The 18,107-nt window shown below is 41.0% G+C and overlaps 1 protein-coding gene across 2 annotated transcripts; it reads right to left on the bottom strand.

The window, feature by feature from the left end:
• Positions 1-231: 231 nt before the first annotated feature.
• On the bottom strand, positions 232-15,141 carry micall2b (mical-like 2b). Of its 2 annotated transcripts, XM_070920694.1 has the most exons (16): positions 14,944-15,141; positions 13,094-13,142; positions 11,428-11,569; positions 11,140-11,327; positions 10,694-10,821; positions 8,792-9,529; positions 8,508-8,713; positions 7,554-7,617; positions 6,832-6,974; positions 6,524-6,588; positions 6,033-6,156; positions 5,834-5,936; positions 4,707-4,780; positions 4,502-4,616; positions 3,615-3,661; positions 232-1,703 (listed from the first exon to the last, which is right to left on the bottom strand). In XM_070920694.1, the coding sequence occupies exons 1-16, from the start codon at positions 15,084-15,086 to the stop codon at positions 1,627-1,629; spliced, it is 2,406 nt and encodes an 801-aa protein (XP_070776795.1). In that variant the 5' UTR covers positions 15,087-15,141; the 3' UTR covers positions 232-1,626. The 2 variants fall into 2 exon arrangements, with proteins under 2 accessions (XP_070776795.1, XP_070776803.1); XM_070920702.1 differs by lacking the exons at positions 232-1,703; positions 3,615-3,661; positions 5,834-5,936 and having other exon boundaries at positions 4,501-4,616.
• Between the last annotated feature and the right edge of the window lie 2,966 nt (positions 15,142-18,107).

Genomic DNA, 18,107 nt, shown 5'->3' with positions numbered 1-18,107 from the left:
CTGAATAAAACCGTGAAAATACAAGCCCAAAGTCAATGTGGCATAAACTCCAACACATTTAAGTAAGTAATATGAAGGACAAACACCCCCACAACCAGTGAGAGCTAAGAGCCACTGCCCGAGAACTGCATTAAATTAAGGTGGTTTAGCATTAATTATATTCACCATTAAAGTTATGAACTATTCTATTTCCATATGAGTAAATAACACTCTACACAGAGCACCACCATCTATTAATGATTTTTTTTATTAAAATTTTAGAACATTTATTCCAGTAATTTATTTAAAATCGAGGCCAGTTTCTCCATTTAATAATCTGTTGTAAGTACCAACTTTATACAATATATACAGCTGAGCTAGAGGGGAATAAAGGGGGCAAGAACATTAACATATATACAATCTTTTTTGTGTTGAACCAATTAGTCGTGTTAAAATTAAGCAGTTTGGTCACAACACGGAGATTCAAAGTCTGCTTCAGTGCCTCTCCAAAAAGGACTTTAACAGGTAATAGAGTATGACACACACAAACTAAACAGTTCATCCAGCTGAGAAATACTTAAAACATGTACAAATCCAGATCCAATATGGACTCATAAACATTTAGTCAACTCTTGCTATTAGTTTGAATACTAAAACCTTTACGATGAACCTGGTCACAAACCAGGTTCAACAACGGCTTAAAACAAAGCTATGCCTACGTGCGACCCCTCATCACAGGTTCAACTACAGAGTGATTATTCCTTCTCCTGAAGATATTAAATGATCCTGTCATTCTGAAAAATGAGCAGCATCATTTTGTGGAGAAGAAATATTTTTTCTCTGAATCACTTCACAACCCCAAGTTGTTCTAGACGATGCTGTTATATAAAGAAAATACTTTATAAAAAAAACAAAAACAAAAACAACTTGTTACTTTATCAAAGGGCGGCGCTCTGAGTAAACTTGTTGTTGTCCGGTGTTTGACAGAAAGCTACACAGAGAGAGACCTTTAAGATGAAAACAGAAATGCAGTTCAACATGTGATCCACTACAACAGGGTCAGACAGTCAGAGTCACTAGTGACTGAACTAAAACATGACCAGAGAGCAAGAAACAGCTGTCTGACCTTCGTTCTTTAACTGGTATTAGCATCTGCAGTGTTACTGTGTGTGTATATATACTGTATATACATAAGGAGAAAAAGTGTGTGTGTGTGTGTGTGTGTGTGTGTGTGTGTTTGACAGCACTAAGTAGACAGATTAAGATTAGAAGGGTATTAAAACTAACAAGTGGAGCACTGAACCCAATCACATCACGGTTGGTGAGTCATTAACCCCTCAACATCATCTCTGTGTGTGTGTGTGTGTGTGTGTGTGTGTGTGTGTGTGTGTGTGTGTGTGTGTCACTGGCAGGCAGGAGTAACGTCAGATCTTGAGTTGACAGTTGACAGAGGGAAGGGCATTTTCCTATAAGCACTTAAAATGACAGATCACACACACTCTTACTGTACACACACACACAACACACACACACTATCCATGTTATCCCATGAATCACAGGCTGAGTACGCTGACATTAAGACTACAACAACAACAGCAGCAAAAAACACATCAAAGCAAGTGGCAGTGTGCTGTGTTTTGCGGAGCATCATCCGTCCTTCTTGTTCCCCCAACCGAACAGTTTGGACATCGGAGACTTTTTCTTTGGTTTGTCTTTCTTTATGTCTGAGAGAGAGAGGGAGGGGGGGGGGGGCAGGAGGGGAGGTAAACATGACAGGTGAGATTGATAATAGTAACTCTGTGAAATCTCAATCAATAAACGTGAGTTTTTACGTTTGTGATTATTAAAAAAAAAATGAAAATCTGATTGTCAAATTACCATTTGCAGCACAAACTAACACTAAAATCTTTGTGTTTTTGTTGCAGTAGATTAGCAGCTGTTTGTAACGAGAGCTTTTCAACAGCCCTGTGCAAGTTTACTTGTGTCGGGGTTTTTTTTTTTTACTTACTTAAAAATCCTGGCACATAATAAGCCCTGATGCAGCAGGAAGAAATCCCACACATCTTTGTTTTTATATGGTTTCAATGGCAGATATCTCTTTGTCATGATGTGTAAATCATTGATTTTTTTTTTCCACCTTATGTGTCTAAGGCTACTGTGAGTTTTTTATTCTTAACATTTTTCTATTAAAAGCAATATTATGAAAGCCTGAGTGACTGAAATGTTTGGGTTCCACCTGTTAGACATCTGTGTTTTCTCCCCATTTCTTTGCACACTTGCACGCTAAAGTGAAAAATATGCAGAAACTTAAAATGATTAACCTTAGAGCTGCACTAATTAATATTCTTTGTGAAAGGGGTCACTTTTTTATTGTTTTGATTCAGACATTGAAGCTACGTTAGCAATAACATGACAAGATATCCTGACATATGAAAATAACCTATGGGGGGGGGCATTTTCTCCTAAATGTATTACTTTTTATATTAGTACACTTACTGTTTATTATTGTACTGTACTTACTGTATTATTGTGTATATACACCACGGCCATTTATCACAAGCAAAAAGAGAAAACATTTGTGTCCAAAAGTTGTGTTTAAAGTTTGTTTCTAGTCAATTTAACTCATAAGCTAGGTCTGTTTCACCTGTGGGAGTTCACAAAGCAGAGGCACCGTTGCCGTGGTTACATGTAGTTTAATGTACTTAGTGGACTGATTTAGCCAGTTAGCCTGTTGTTGGGAGATTTGTTTGAGACGTCCTGTTACAAGATTTTAACAAACACCTGCCAGCAAATCAAAAAGGGGTATTTGTCCGTGGACATGGTATAAAGCAGCATTTATCATATTTATCATGTGATACAACATGTGTGTGTAAACCATCACATGGCTGCACTCAGAGTGGGAATGAACTGTGAAACTTTGGCATTAACTTTATGAATACATTAAATTGAAATGGCTAGTCTTTAGCCCACGGTCGGCATTCACTCGCTGTAATAATAACGACCTTTCACTGAAGTTCAATAAATCTCCTCACTTTCAGCCCTGCTTTCCCGGTCATGAATTGCAAATGAAGCCGGCTTTAACTCTATTCTATCAGAGGGTCAAATTAACCAGCTACATTATCCATTTGTCTAACAGGAGCGCCCCTGACAAAAAAAGAGGGGGAGCATTTTGTTTGATGCTTTTTTCCATTAGCAGTCATTAGATCAAATGAGATGAAAACATCGCCCAGTGGCACCCTTAAAAATGCAGCACATTCTCACACACACACACACACACACACACACACACACACACACACACACACACACACACACACACACACACACACACACACACACACACACACACACACACACACACACACACACACACACACACACGCACACACACACGCACACACACGCACACACACACACGCACGCACACACGCACACGCACACACGCACACGCACACGCACACTTCCATAAACCACAATGAGAATTCTATCTACTTCAATTAGAGGCGTCCATGATGGAAATCCTCAATTGGATAATTTATAAGCCAACTAAGTTGCAGTGACACAGAGGTTGTGATAAATAATGAACAGAGCGGAGGGGGGGTCAGACGGCCTGTGGAGGTGGTGGAGACACTCACTGAAATTCATCATCATCTTGTTCAGCTCCTCGTCCTCCTCTTCCTCCCTGAGAAAAGGAAGCGAGAAAGCACAAAAGGCAAACGCAGATTAACAGCAGTTCATACCTGTATGAGCACATACTGTATTTATACATACAATGTATAGTTATCATTTAGTCTTAGTTAAGAGAATAAAGTGAAACGTGCCCTTTACAATTCCTCAGAGCCTAAGATGACGTCTTTAAATTGCTTCTTTTGTTTGATCATTAGTCCAAAACCCAAAGATATTCATTTCAAAGTGATGTAACACAGAGACAAAACACAATTCCCAACATTTCAGAAGCTGTAAACAGTGAAAATCTGGCATTTTTGCTCGATACACAACTTAGACAATTATATAAATTTGTAATCGATCAATAAAATACAATTGTGTAATATTTGGAGTTAAATCCTTTGCAGTCAATGAGGTTTGAAGTCTGAAGTCTTTGACCCGCAGACATCAGCAGACATTCGGTATCTTCCCTGCTGATGCTCTGCTAGGCCTGTGCTGCAGCCAGCTTCACTGTTTGCCTTCAGGCTAATTTTCAGCGAGTAAAATACACTATCAGTTAAATTGAGGTCATGGTACTGACTTGGCCAGTCAAGAATATTTCACTTTTTGGCCATTAAAAACTCCAGAAACTCCTTGGTTAGGGTTAGGGCTCATTGTCCTCAAACTGGAGGACTGTGTATAAAAAGGTCTACTTATCTACACTGTTCACTCAATATGGATGTAAAGACCATAAAAGCCTGAATTGAATAAACGACATACTATTTTCCATTCAACTTCTTCTTGAATATGTAACATTACGTAGTCAAGAAGTAGTTATCTGTCTAAAAAACAACAAAATAATCAGTTGTCCACACACCTGAGTCTGTCTTCATCCAGACCCTCTATAATAGCGTTTCTGTCGTTGACGATCTCCACCAGTTTGGCCATCAGCTGCTCTTCTCTCTTCCTATCCAAGTCTGTTTTCAGACGTTCTGCTCAAACACAGACACCTTTTAGCCTCAGATGTTAGATCGGTTTCATGTTGTGTCTTGTGTTGAATGCGTTTCCCTCCAAACCCTCACCTGGTTTTTCCATCAGTCTCCTGAGCTCCTGCTCCACACTGGGCTGCTGCTCCTCCAGGTCCTGGGTTCTTCCACTACACATAAAAAAAAAACATACAAATATAAATTTAAATTATTTATTCTATTTGTTACTATTGTTTTAGAAAAAAGCTCAACAAAGATGAACACATTTTAAATATTTTATCCAACCTTCACCAATTCCGTACACAACACATTAGGATGACTTCCCAAAAACATTTGCTTGTGATATTCTATCACATTTTTCTGTAACTTTTGGCCTATTTGACATAAACTGCCACAATTATGGAAAACACAATTACACCAAATTGATTTGGCATGACCACAGCTATGAGCAATTCAGCAAAATCTGATGGCATTCCATATATTTCTGATATAAATGGTAAAAGGGCTGATTGGGTGCATGTGTGATTGGAAACAACTTTGACATGTGGACAGGAGGAACTGGGGATCAGGAGCAGAAACACAACACTGGCATATTATCACTTTATAAAGTACGGAGCAACGTCAGAATGTATTTGAAGCCGTGTTTCTAGACACCTGGCAAGTGTAAATCCAATATTCTTTTGGTCTCCACCAACTCCTGAGAAAGATATCTGGCTCTTTAGCTGCTTAATACTTCAATATGTTGACCAGCTTGGCGCTAACGTGTAACGTTTGGCGCTGAGAGAATGGTTTGTGATGACCAGTGGTCATGAGCTCAGTGCCCGACTTGTTAATTTATTCTCCAAAAAGCCTCATGATTTCTAACACTGCGAGTGTTTTAATGCAGGTCTGAATTCAACATTTTTTGTTGTACATTTTTAGAAATATTTCAGGATTTTGGCTTTGGTAGAGCGAGAGGTTTAACAATAATTTATTTAAGGAATAATTGCAGTGCATGTGAGCTGTTAAGCAGCATCCTGTCCACTGCAGCCGGTGGGGTGGGGGGGGTTGAGCTGTCTTGTTCCAGGGCGTCCTGCTGTGGGACGGAGGAGGGAGGACACTGGGAATTCAAACTGTCAACCTTCTGGCCACAAGTCTGTTTCTCTAATCGCTAAATAGTGGCATGCCCCTTCTCTAAGTGTGTTTGTGTGTGTGTGTGTGTGTGTGTGTGTTTGTGTACTCACATGTAGACCAGTTCAGACTCCCGGCGAATGGCCACCTGCTTGTTCCTGATCAGGTTGAACCACTCGACCATGAGCTCATCCATGAGAGAGTCATCTTCACCCTCTGACACACACACACACACAGTTAATCCTTTATACACTCCTTCCTCTAAATCGGACTAAAGAGGAGGCTCATACAGTCCGCATGTGTTTATCTCACCTTCTTCACTGCTGCGGAGCCTCACCTCCAGCTCGACTCCCCTCTTCTCCAACTCATTCAAGTTATCTTCAATCTGCTGCAGTTCCTTTATGATGTCCTCTTTCAGGATGTAGTCCGGCTTAGTCTACAGATGTAACACACAAGTACACAAACACAGAAAAACTATTTAACAGAAGATCATTAGCTCATTTTATTTATTGACCAGCTCCTTTTATTTTGGTTTTGGCACACATTTAATCACTTCTAATTGGCAATATCTAGCTAACTTAGCGTTAGCGTTAGTTTGCCAGCTAAACTGCTTCATCTACTGTTACAAGAGTTCATCCAGTGAAGCTACAGCAGCATGAAGTTCAGGATATGGGTGATTAACATGCACTGGCTCAAGGTGTCATCTTCTAAATTCTTATTTTGACAGAGAAAAATCCTCAAAGGGATTACATTTAAAATGGTATAAGCTAAAGCAAACTTATTTTCCATCTAAGGTTCAGTACCTTGGACATCTTCGACTCTGACTTGGTGCCATTAGCTGTTTGGTCTCTTTGACCATTCAGCAATCCTGAAATAGAAAGAGATTTAAAAAATGGTAGAGACTGAAGAACAAAGACAAAAGACGGATGAAACGCTGAGAAGTCTGATTCATATTTAGGCAATCTTCAGGAAGACCATTTGTGGTAGAAACACATCATGTCTTTGTAGAATAAAAGAAGAACTGGGAACAAGATAACAATGTGCAGGTCTTTTCTTTGTTTTTTGGACATATTTAAACAGAACAACATTACAACACAGGTGACCATGTTACCCTTTGGTGCTGGTGGAGTGACAGATATGCTCGGGCTGGGAAGATGAGGGGAGGGAGAAGGCCCGACGGAAAGCTCTGCGGTCTGTGACTTTCCTGCTCCATTAGCCCATGGTTTAGGGGAGGACTGTGGAGGACCAGCCGGTCTGTGGATGGATGGAGGATGAGCAGAAAAGAGAAAAATAGAGACAGAATTTAATTAATGGCAATTTTTCAGGTCCTATAAGTCGTCCCTTTTCTGTCTCGCGACAGTCCTCGGCTTTGATTCATGAGAGTGGGAGGGGAGGTCATCTGGGGAAAGGAACTCTGAGCACTGAGCATATGTTGCACCACGGAGGACTCTACTCAGTCCTGACACCATTTGGGGCTCACATGCATGTGGCGGAAGAGGAGACACCGAAAGCTCCGACTACAAATGATGGCCGAGCCATTTGGAGGAGCAGCAGGTACGGGCTTCCTGTGGGAGGGATGGTTGGATAGATGGATGAAAGACTGGATCAAAGGATGGATGGATGGACAGGACATCGGGAGAAAAAAAGAGCTCATACAGTTAACGCTTGATAATGCTGATATGCATGTGAGCCCGCCCACGTTCAGATACTCCCTGTTGTTATGAAATTAGGAACTGAGCCAGAAAGGGCAAGGATTTAACCAGAAACATAGAACACAATAACACAATATGGTGGCAAAACAGAACAAGTTAAAGTCAACAAAATAAGTCTTACTTGGTTTCTTTGGAGATGGGTTTGAGCTTCGACCTCCAGTCAGCAGGAGACTCATTTTCTGATGCTGTTGAGAAGCAAAGAAACCACTTTCATCACATCAGAGTCCCAATGTCAGTTCCTATTTGTATTATTTTGTCATAAAGAGATTCGCCATCAACAGCAGGTCAAACTCGGGGAAGCCAGAGAACAACAGAAAAAGGTGTGTTTTGATTCCAACAGTAAGAAAAGAAAAATAATCACCAGGAATAAAAAAATCCTTCTTTGTTACTTTTGACAACAATAATTACCAAGACCCAGACCCTGGTGATTTACTCGTTAGGCCTTTAATGAGTCAGGTGAATTTAATTCCAGAGCCTTTTTCCTTTTTCTATTATTTGGAAATTGTAAAAAATTTAAATAAAAAGTAATCTTGCTTGAAAATTTGAAGAGATGTGTCATGTTTAACTTTGTACCATTTAGAGGTCAGGTTAGCTTCTGTTCACTTAAATATTCATTGTAAAAGGCGTTTTGATTAGAGTTGCCCAAATGTTTGCACCCTACCGTAGCTCTAAAAAGCTAGTAAGTGGACCATTGAGCTTAGATTACTTTGTGACACATGTCTGGAAAACTGTTGACACCTTGAACTGCAAATAAGGTACAATTTTACTTTCTAGGTTTCAATTGTTTTAAACCATGATTGAATGAAGATTTCATTTTGTAAAAATACATATATCATATATCATCATATATCCATGCTGTCAGGTCATTTCAAATCACTTTGTGCATTACTGGTCCCGGTGCGGCTATTTTTCATTAATTATTTCATCTCTTTTTCCACTGAGCATTTCATTTCCAAACTGAACTTGGATAGTTTGTTTGGTGGCCGCCTCACCTGAAACAAAAGACATCATAAAAGAAAGAAAATCGATACACCCACACCCACTATGTGCAGCGTTCAAAGCGTGTGAGTTTAACCTGGGGTGTTGGGCGATGCGATGCCGGGCTTTGTGGCTCCTCTGTCTGGAGTTCTGGCTCTGAGTCCACTCCTGCTGGCCGGGCTCGGAGCAGAGTTTGGGGGGTCCGGAGTCTGCAGGTCAGCGAGGATTGACGGGTCTACTTTCAGCTTCACTCTCCCTCTGACACCCCCCGTCTCCCTCTTTGGAGTCTCGACTTGAGCAGGTCTGATTAGAGGTGAAGTGTTATTAAATGCTGTTATTCACCAGTAGAGGTCAGGCCAAAGCAACATATTATAAACTTACTTGTCAGTTTTCTTCAGCGCTACAGTCGTCCACGATGGCTTACTGTTGTTGTTGTTCTCCTCAGTCAGTGTTTTGGAGATGAAGGCTGCTGCCGCTGCTTTCGTCTTACTAGTCTCACACTCCTTTCCTGAGTCTCCACCTACACCAGCTGCTTTAGCTTTCTCCCCACCTGTGTTCAAGCTCACGTTCGTTTCCTTTCTGCCAGTGCCACCAATACTCACAACCACAGCCTGACCTACTGTGGCCTCCTGGACCTTACCAGTCACATTTGGCTTTTTATTTATGTCAATGCTGATGGTTGTGGTATTTTTCTCTTCATCCTTTGCGGTGTTATCTGATTGGAAGAACTTTAGCTTGGACTGCATCGTCTTTGCCGCCGTGGTTGAGGTACGAGGAGCAGCAGTGGGCCTGGTGTTGATAGAAGAGGTTGTGGTGAAGGTGGATTCAACAGTAGTCCGTGAAGATGTGGGTCTGGAGACAACAGGTGTCTGACTTTCTTTAACAGCAGAAGAGAACGTTGAAGCAGGCCGGGAAGGAGACGAAACAGAAAAAGTGCTGGAGAAGCTTGGAGGGGTGCTGGGTTTCTCCGTCAGCCATGTTGGTCCCGGTTTGGAGGGTGTATGAGTGGGAGTAGTTGTGTTGGTTTTAGTGGAGTCTGCTAGAGGAGTGAATTTGGAAACAAAGGTGTTTGTGGGTAATTCTCTGAGAGTTGCAGATGTGTTTGCAGGCGTCAGTAACCTGAAAGACAGAAAGCACAAGAAACTATTACAAAAGTTCTTCCCACATATGACTCCCAATCCTGCACACTTCAGAAGGAGGGTCAGAGCTCCTGTTAGTGCTGTTTTAGGGTAAAATCACCCCCTTAACAAAACTATGGGTTTATGAATTCTGGATGATGCCAGAGACTGTGTGTAATACTTAGATTTCTCAGGAAGAATGAAATAGAACTTTCCAGCTAAGAGTTGATTTCTGATTTTTTTATGTCTTTATGTGTCCCGGATCGGCGTCAACGTGAAGTTATTTCGTACTTTGGAGGCGTAAAGCACAAGACTATATCACATTATTTGTCTTGTCTGACAGAACAGAATTCCTCAATTTTCTCTTGAATCAGAGAAGAACTGTCATTGCAATGTGTCAGAACCAAAATGATTCATGACTCAGAAAAAAGAGCATGAAGTTGTTCTTTTAATTAAAGTGATCATGAAATGGAAACTATAAATGTTAAAGCAGGAGACAAATGAAAAGTAAAATGTTAAAGCCTTTTCAAAATGAATATTGTAATTCTATTTTATTATTCGGCAAATGTATTTTTTTGTATATTTTATGTAATGGATTTTTTTTTTTTTTTTAAAGGAGGACTCCACCAATTTTACACATCAAAGTCTGTTTACAGGTCTTGGGGAGTACAACTGCGAAATCTGAAACATTGAAGACTAAAAGTTAAATCTGGTGTTTTGGAGTTGAGAAGAAGTGAGCTCAGCAGACCCCTGCAGCCCGCTCCTCAGCTCTTCATGAGGCTAGCAGCTCGAGGCTATATTAGCTACTACTAGCATAACGTAATCAAATCTCCAACCGAACCATCAGTGGTCGTGTTGAATTGTGGGTAATGTAGGTGCCAGGTTATGATCAGGAAGAAGCGTCTCCTTATGCTGCATTGACTTTGATCCTTTTCTCCCCTAAACTTTCTATCCATTGTGAGGAATCAGAGAGGAGAAGTCTTTTAATCCGTCATTTAAATGCAAATTGAATTAATCCATTTAAAATTGCTTTTTTAGATTTATCAATTCATTAACTGATTTTAATTAAAAACTAAAAGCGTCTATAATCGTTCTGGTGGCACACTCTAGGCTCCATAGATTATAAGAATCAGTTATGATTTAATTAATTTACATGGGTTCTTACTTTGCACAGTTCCTGTGATAGAGCTTCCCGTCCACTAGATGTCGCTGCACCAGGTGAACGTGCTTGTTACAGGACACACATTTGTTACTCAGGGTGCCAGTCAGATGGGATTTCTCAACCAAAACATCCTAGAAGAGGGGAAGAGAGGGAGAGAGAGGTTTCATGAGGTGGAAATGACAACTTCATTCAGGATAAGTAAATAATCTATTACCATACTTGCTGTAACTGATCTGAGGCAATGTCGGGTTTTTTGTTTGTTTTGCAACAGCAGTTTGGTTCAGACACAACAATAGAACTTGGTAGTTGTAGGTGTTTGGGTCATCTTTAATGTGTTTGGCTTGACAAACGTCTCATCAAAAACAATATTTTTTTACACTTTCTGGACACTTAAGTTTGATTCATAACTGAGTGATGCTTGTGTAAAGTATTCAGGCAGCAAAGATTACCTGCGTGGCTTTTCTTGTTTGTTTTGGGGAAGGAGAGGGCCCTCTGATGTTGGAGGAGGGGGGAGGGCTGTTCTCCCTGGCGGGTTTGGAAGCGGGAAACACCTTAGACGCCACCGGCTGGTTCTTCTTCCCAGACGGTTCCTCTGTGGGGACTTCAGCTGGACGCTTTATACCTCCCATACCACCAACTGCAGCAACCACAACAACCAAAACAGAGACATGTAGAAAGATGAGACAGCAAGAAGGGGACAAAGGCAGAGAGGGACACAGTGAGACATTGATACTCACTTGGGGAGCGTCCATGGAAGTAGTTGTAGTACTGGGAGACGTATGTCAGGATACTGAGGCGGTCAGGAACCTTAAGAGCCACCATGTCTTCTGCATCCAACAGCGCTGGAATTCCCAACTCCTCCTCCGCAACCTTGAACGCCTGCAAATAACATCGACTTTATCCAACAAAACAGAGGAAGCTCAGGATGGATTTTTAGAATCTGGACTGAGAGGCCAACGATGGAAATGGGCCAATAAATCGCATTAAAAGCAAATGAGACCTCAATGAAAAACCTTGAGAGTTCCTGGAGTGTTCATTTGTATACATCTGCTTATATTTTTATTCTATTTCAGTTTCCCAGCATAGGGTTTTAGACGTCCATCCTATCCATGTCGGCATGTGTTTTCTTTGTTAAAATAAATGTTTTCTACCATCCATCTCTTGCTTTTGCGTATCCTAAATAAAATCCCTTTGTTCAAATGAGAAAATTCTGCCCACAGATTGAATCTACACCTCATGTGTTAAGAGAGTTGTAAGTGAGTCAGGAATTTCCAAACTAGATTCACATTCAGTGATTCCATGGAAGCAGAAAAAACAACAAGCAGAGGCAGGCCAACGAGCACGAGAGGCATAACTTAATCGGTAATCAGATGATGGAGGGAGCCACAAAAACACTGTTTACTTTGCTGTGCCCTGTGGCACTTTAATCTCTTACAGTTTATTGTTGTTTTAATATCCAATCTGTCGTTTCAGCTTTGTTTCAGTTAAGATCCTGAAGTGAGTCATATAATCTCTGCTAATTTAGGCTTTTATTCTATTTCACTTTAAAGAGCAAAAGTTTGTGATGTTAAGCTTTTGTCAGTCCCAGAGCTCAGAGTCCAACGATGAAGCTCCAGAGCGAAAATGAAAGTAAAGAATGCAACAAAGCAGCCAACGTCAAAGTGCCCAGATTGAAACACTCTGTATTTGGCAATGACTTCTCCTCTCAGCTTCTCCTTGGTTTGAACACTGACGCTTTTCAATTTTGAAAATTCCCTGTTACCCAACATCAAGTGCTGCTGATGCAATATCCAGAGCAAACAAACATAGCTGCCAGTAACAATTATTTCCATTGATTAATCCGTCACAATTTCACAGAGCCCAGAGTGACGTCTTCAAATTGCTTGTTTTGTCTCATCACCAGTTGAAAACCCAAAGATATATAGTTTTACTAAATAATCATAACTGACAACAAACACAAATGTGAAGCTGCTGGTGGCGCTGGAGGAAAATGTTATGTTTACGTTCACTGTCACTCACCAAAGCACACTGTGTGTATTCTTGAGCTCCATGTGTGTTGAATGCATTTCCTTCCCCATAAAACATTTGCAGAGCCGCATTTTAAAACCAGCATTGTTTACATCTATGTTTACTAGCTTGTAGTCTTCTTCTCCGCTGCCTTTGATGGTCGGTGGAACAGTGTGAAACCTAACGTCGGAGTGCGTATCGCGTCACCCAAGATACACAAAAGGGGGACCACTCATAGAAAAACAGCTACTAGAGGTCTAAAACTCAGTCAGTAGGATTCATCCTCTGGGGAACATAAATGTCTAAAATATTTCATGGCAATCCATCAAATAGTTGTTTAAATATTTCAGTCTTTCTGGCACAGAATGAAAAATGCAGAATGTAAACATGTCTTACCAGTTTGTTGTTCTCATAGACATTTTCCTTATTCAGTGAATCAAAGTTGCTGCAACAGAGGAGAAAAAAATGAGTAACAAAACACATGTGAACCAACTTCCCTTCCTCATTCATTTGTTTACAAGCAGTCTAGACCAAACATGTGTTATTTAGTCATGCACAGGCCTGCACATCAACATTATCATGACACCGACAGTGTGACCAATCACTTCATCGTGGCGTCACTGATCTCATGTCTGCAGTCATAAAGCTGAAACTTAGTTCAGCCTGCATTCGTCACAAGCATGAAAGTGTTTATATTGAGTAAACCGAAGCAAAGCCTTCAACCAATATGTAGTGCTTCAGCCCATGTAAACATGAAATGTGTGGCCACACTGGTCTGGCTGCAGGTAAAACCTGGACTGGAGAAGACCGGAGCAGCTGCGTCTCCTCTTAAAATGAAACTACTGTCTGTGTGCCAGAATGGCCTCTCTGGAACAAAACCAGGCGTCTCTGCGAGAAACTGGCCAAAGTTCAACTACAGATGGTGAGTCAAGTCTTTGGAATATTTGAACATTTAAGCCAGAGCCGAATGTGGACAGATCTTACTCAAACCACGTTGTGCCAAAAGTCTTAACTGTCAAGTACAAAACATTGACCATTATTCCCTGGAAATTCCCTGATAGTTAACAGAAAGTCCTGGGAAAAAAACAACAGAGGGGCTGTCCATTTTACTTTCCAGCAAAAACTGAATTCCAAACATTTGATAAACGGCACCAGACCGAAGAGGATGTTTCACACACACACATAAACTGTAGGAGATCCCATGAAACTTTATCAGCATTGATTTTCAGCAAGTACACACACTTCAATCCAAATAAGAAGTAACACAGTGATGGGAAGAGCTGAAACAATTAGTCAATTAATCAATTTGTCAATAGAGAGAAAATTAACCAAACCTGTGAGGACTTGCTGCTATTCTCCATTTCTGTAAATTGAATATCTTTGGGGTTCTGGGAACTTGTTTTGGGCATCTTTCACTGTTTTCATACAATTTCTGGACTAAACAGAGTGACTTGATCTAAAAATGAAATGAAAAGTATTCAATAATGGTAAACATCATTAGTTGCAGCCCTGAACTCAATAAGATCTTTTGGGGTAAGTACAAGTCAAGTTTCAGGCAACATGTCGGTCAACGATCTGTCTGTCTGTGATTGCAGACCATTAAAATGGCATTCGCATGTTTTCTTCCAAAGCTCAACTTGTAATTTCATGTCTTGAATTTTAGTGTGACCAAGCAGACCACATATATTCAAATATATGTAAAATAATTCAGTGCTATAAACTCAGTGGTATCTAACTTTCAAATTAAAATCTTTATGACCTTTATTTGCTTCCACAGGCTACAGTATATTTAGTTATTTTCAACTGAAGTCAAAACCTGAGGCAAAGTCTTTAAGGGAGTCAAGTCTCCTTAAGTCTACAGATCGGCACTCTATAACATGAATACTGAGAAACAGGAGTGACAGATGAGTAAAATGTCCAGTCATATTAGCCAGCTGTGCAGAAAACAAACATACAGACTTCACCACCACTATCTGGTTAGTGGCCCTCTCTGCAGACCTCCTGGGGGCCAGTGTGGTTGCTGAGCTCCTGCTCCTTATTTTCCTGCAGACCCATGAAGCTGAAGTTCGCTCCCTTTCACCAAAGAACTGCTGAAACCTACCATAAAGCTGGAAAGTAAAACCAGTAGACCCCTTCTTCCCTACACAGTCAGTGTTGTAAACTACAGACCGCACCAGCCGACCGACTCAGGTGTGTTTGTAAAACTACAACAAAACTTCACTCAGTCTTCTAGTTTCAGTACTTACATGAGATCTGGTCTGTGTTTGTGGATGAGGGCGCAGAAAGCCAGGCCGTCCCTGAAGGACGTGGTCATGTTGGTGATGGACACATCCCTGTAGCCCTCACACCGGACCCGGCACCACTGCTGCAGCGCCTTCACGGCCGACATCCCGGAGCTCAGACCCGAACTGATCCCGTGTGTGAACGCAGCGGCGCCGCTGTGGACTCACCTCCCTCCCCCTCCCTTCCTCCCTCCAACTACACTCTTCAGAAAGTTTCCACAGCAGCCTGGACACGCTGGATCCGAGAAGTGACAGACAGCAGGACTGTTGTGTGTGAGAGATCGTCTGGAAATCACCGTTTTCTCCGCTGAGAAGGTGGAAAGAAAGTGGATGTGACACCTGCGAAAGGTCGATAGTGACGCGGCATGGGTGGAGTTCAGCCCGCCTTTGTTTCCTTAACCCTCTCCGTGTGTGTGTGAGTGTGTGTGTGAGACGCTGGACTGGCCTACATATGCTGATTAATCACAGGCCATAGATAAGAGTTCGTGAGTCTAAATTACTTAAATGTTAAACTATAAACAGCAGAAAAAAGAAGCCTGCAAATGTTTAATTGACTTCATTCAGTCCATCTCAATGATCTGATCTAATGCTTCTCCAAAGAATCCTCAAGATTACCAGGAATAGCCAATAATCCTGTTGGAAACTCCTTTATTTTATTCAAAAACGTCTTTTCTTTTGGCACATTTATGATGTGAAAGAATACCACAGTCAGCTGTCCCACCACGTGTAATTTGTCTTCACTTTTATCATGTAAACTCCTCAAAAACCCACAAACACCCAGAGACTGAGGGTACATCCTCCACAGCACTGCTGAATCACCTCCCAAATAAAAAGTTACCAGAACATATTTACATGTTGTATTTGTATTTGCTGTTCTATTACAGGAAAATATTTATAATGTGGAGCTATTTTAGTAAATGGAGCATAAAATGTGAAACCAGTTAACCCAGTGTGGTTGTTTCTTGTGTAAGTCAGCCTGTCCTGTCCTGTCTGCTGGGCGTGTTGAAGGAGGCAGGTGAGGTGGTTACCTGACACCTGCATGCATGTTCTGCTCATAATGCAGCAGGCCGACCGCAGGGCGGGACATTGTTTTGCTGATTCAGCCTTGAAAATGCTTGTGGACTTTGCTTCACCTTCATCTGTGCAGTGTAATGTTTGTTTCTGGTCCTGTTTATTTGTCTGTTTGTTAGAATAATTTGTGGAAAATTACCCCATGGGAAAAAGAAACAAGTTAGAGCTGCTGGTGCTGATAGCGCCACCATGTGGCCATTTATAAAACATGTATCATGTATTCCCAACAACATCATTTTCCAGTGTTTCCACCAACCCTTCTTCAAATTTGATCACATTTTCACCAAATTCCATACATATTTCAATATGGTCAGTACACTGTGACATCACTGTTGGGTGTGGCCAAACATTCAACCAGAAGAGGTCAGTGTGTTTCAGCTTGAGTGAAGTTTCTCTTTAAATGTTGCACAATTCATAAAAACTGCTGAAATGTCTTGACAGGTTTCAGGTATTCTCCAAAAGTGGCAGCTATTCTTACAAGTCCAAGACTGTGTGTGTTTATGGAGTTCGGGATTTAGGCGCAAACTGAAACTTATAGATATTTTCTGTTATTAAATAGAAAAAATGGAGGATTGCGCAGCCTGGGTGGAGATATATGCTCCCTCTGGTTTTTTTCTAGTTTAACATCATGGTTGATCCTTTACATGAACTTCTTCTTAGATCTTGTGACAGTGACGGTTTTAATCCCACATTACTCCACGTTATGAATCATCATTTTCTTCTATATCAGGGGTCAAACTAGTTTTTTCTATATTTAAACTGGTCAAATGACTATCATTTCATTCACAGTCAGATGTTGCTTGTCACACACACACACACACAGACACACACACACACACACACAAGAGCTGTAGTTTGTGTTAATGTACTGTTTTTGTACGTTTGAGACCATTAACTCATTAAAAAAAGAACAACCAGACAGGAAAGAAAAGTAACAATCGAACAATGCAGCAGCTTTTAGCTTTTTTACGACCCTCAAGACTCTCTTGCACAATAACCATCTGTCAAAAAATCTAACTGACTATATTTACTTTTATAACAATATGTAACAGAATTTTAACAGTATTGTTTTGTGAAGCTTTCAACATGAAATAAACAACATAAATAAGTCTCAACGTGACAAAACAAGCAACCTCAAAAAAGCCCAGACTGAAACGCTTTCTGGCAACAATAGGTTTTTCTCAAAGATGTAAAACCTTGACACTAAATCACTGTTTGATTTTATACATCTGTTTCCATCCCTCCCAAATATGCATAAGGAGCATCGTTATTCAAATCAAACATGTACAGAATCCCCCTAAAAAGTCCTGTGAAGTACTTTGTCCCTCTCTCCACATGCCGACCATACAAACACCCCCCACGCACAAATACTTAATCCTCCCAAATCCAGACAGGAAATGCCCTCGTCAGTAGAGCAGAATGCTTTTGACAGACCCCCGCTGCTCTCTCTCTGCCTCTTTCTCTCTCTCTGCTCTCTCCTCCCCCCCTCTGTTGAATGATATATGTGCCCTCCACAAACTGCCATCTGGAAACAGTTAGCCTGTGAACGTTTGCACAGAGCCAATAAAAACATGTCTTTCGCAAAGTCTATCTGTAGTGGAGGATAATTCAACCTCACTATCAGAGGGGAATACGGGACAAGTTGTTTGCTTTCACTTTCTGGAGCTGCTGCTGTGTGTGTGTGTGTGTGTGTGTGTGTGTTTGTCGGGGACAATCAAATACTTGTTCTGTGCCATGACTCATAAGATCCAGTCAATTTTATTTCAGTTTCAGTTCGGTTGTTTTTTAAGTTTTTTAAGCTAATTTAGTCAGTCCTCAGATGACCCCCGCGTAATCTTAACGACAGACATCCTGAGACTCTTCTATCTATATAAACAGTGGGTTTAAAATGGTGGGGACTAAAAACACAGCAAGGGAGGCTGCAGGGGAATGGAGAGTTGATTAAAGGGAACCACTGACAGAGAAGAAAGTAGAGGAAGAGGAGGTGAAGAAGAGTTCCATTCTGCTGCAAAGACCACAGGAGGAAGATGTGATGCATTTTCAAAATATAAAGAATA

This window comes from Enoplosus armatus, chromosome 2 (genome assembly GCF_043641665.1).
Source record: "Enoplosus armatus isolate fEnoArm2 chromosome 2, fEnoArm2.hap1, whole genome shotgun sequence".
In the NCBI taxonomy this organism is placed as follows: Eukaryota; Metazoa; Chordata; class Actinopteri; order Centrarchiformes; family Enoplosidae; genus Enoplosus; species Enoplosus armatus.
The sequence above is the reverse complement of the archived record's forward strand: the minus strand, read 5'-3'. Positions and strand labels throughout refer to the sequence as shown.